The 830-nt window shown below is 35.7% G+C and overlaps 1 protein-coding gene across 1 annotated transcript; it reads right to left on the minus strand.

Moving 5' to 3' along the window:
* Window positions 1-141: 141 nt before the first annotated feature.
* LOC112093920 (GEM-like protein 4) lies at window positions 142-762 on the minus strand. The gene is made up of 2 exons (XM_024173506.1): window positions 421-762; window positions 142-315 (listed from the first exon to the last, which is right to left on the minus strand). Exons 1-2 carry the CDS (start codon window positions 760-762, stop codon window positions 142-144), a joined length of 516 nt encoding a protein of 171 aa, XP_024029274.1.
* Window positions 763-830: the final 68 nt, after the last annotated feature.

Raw genomic sequence — 830 nt, forward strand, 5'->3', positions numbered from 1 at the left:
AATCCTTAATAGAAGAAATTAAGAATCATGATATATTTTTTCTCATTAACAAAAATTTGTACAGAAAAGACAAATGTATCGAGCTGATACTAGTTTCACATTATAAAGATTATATACGTTAAAGATTATATACTAGTTTCTCTACGCTTGAGAAACTGCTTGTTGGAGATACTTGAAAGATTTCTTGTAACTCAAGAAACCCATGAACCAGAAATCGAAGTTATCAACTGTTACTATTTCTATGTACTTCTGCGATGGTTTTTTTACATTCAAACTTTGGTTTACTCTCTTCATCTTGCTTACTGGGATCACAACCTGCAAAACTCATGAAGAACACTCAATTTGTTAGTACTATACATAGGAAGAAATAGATCAGAGATAGATTGATTGAATTTAAATTAGACTAGTTGTGAATGCTACCTTATAACGGGATCTGATTATTTCTCCATTAGGCGAGGAAACCTTGATCGACTTTCGGCTGCAAAACGCAATCTTTTCCGAGGAGATGAAGAGAAGGCCAGCAAGAGGACCGGCTGTGGTCGATAAATAGCATTGGGAAGCCTTCAGTAGTTTCTCTCCTTCTGTGACCCGAAATAATTGCTTAAATATTTTCTCGAATCCACGAAGTACTTGAAGAAACCGAGCTCCGAAGCTCAGCTTCCGTTTCACAGTTTCAGCGATCTTAGCCCCTAGTCCGACTGCAATTGCAACAATATAAGTAAAGTTCATCAAAACACAAATCACGCGAGCTTCTCGAGTCATTTTCTTATTGAATAAACATAAATGGAATATATTTTAATTACTGAGTGAGGGTTATCGTCAAGAAACAT

This window comes from Morus notabilis, unplaced genomic scaffold, assembly GCF_000414095.1.
Source record: "Morus notabilis unplaced genomic scaffold, ASM41409v2 Scaffold7369, whole genome shotgun sequence".
Classification (NCBI taxonomy): domain Eukaryota; kingdom Viridiplantae; phylum Streptophyta; class Magnoliopsida; order Rosales; family Moraceae; genus Morus; species Morus notabilis.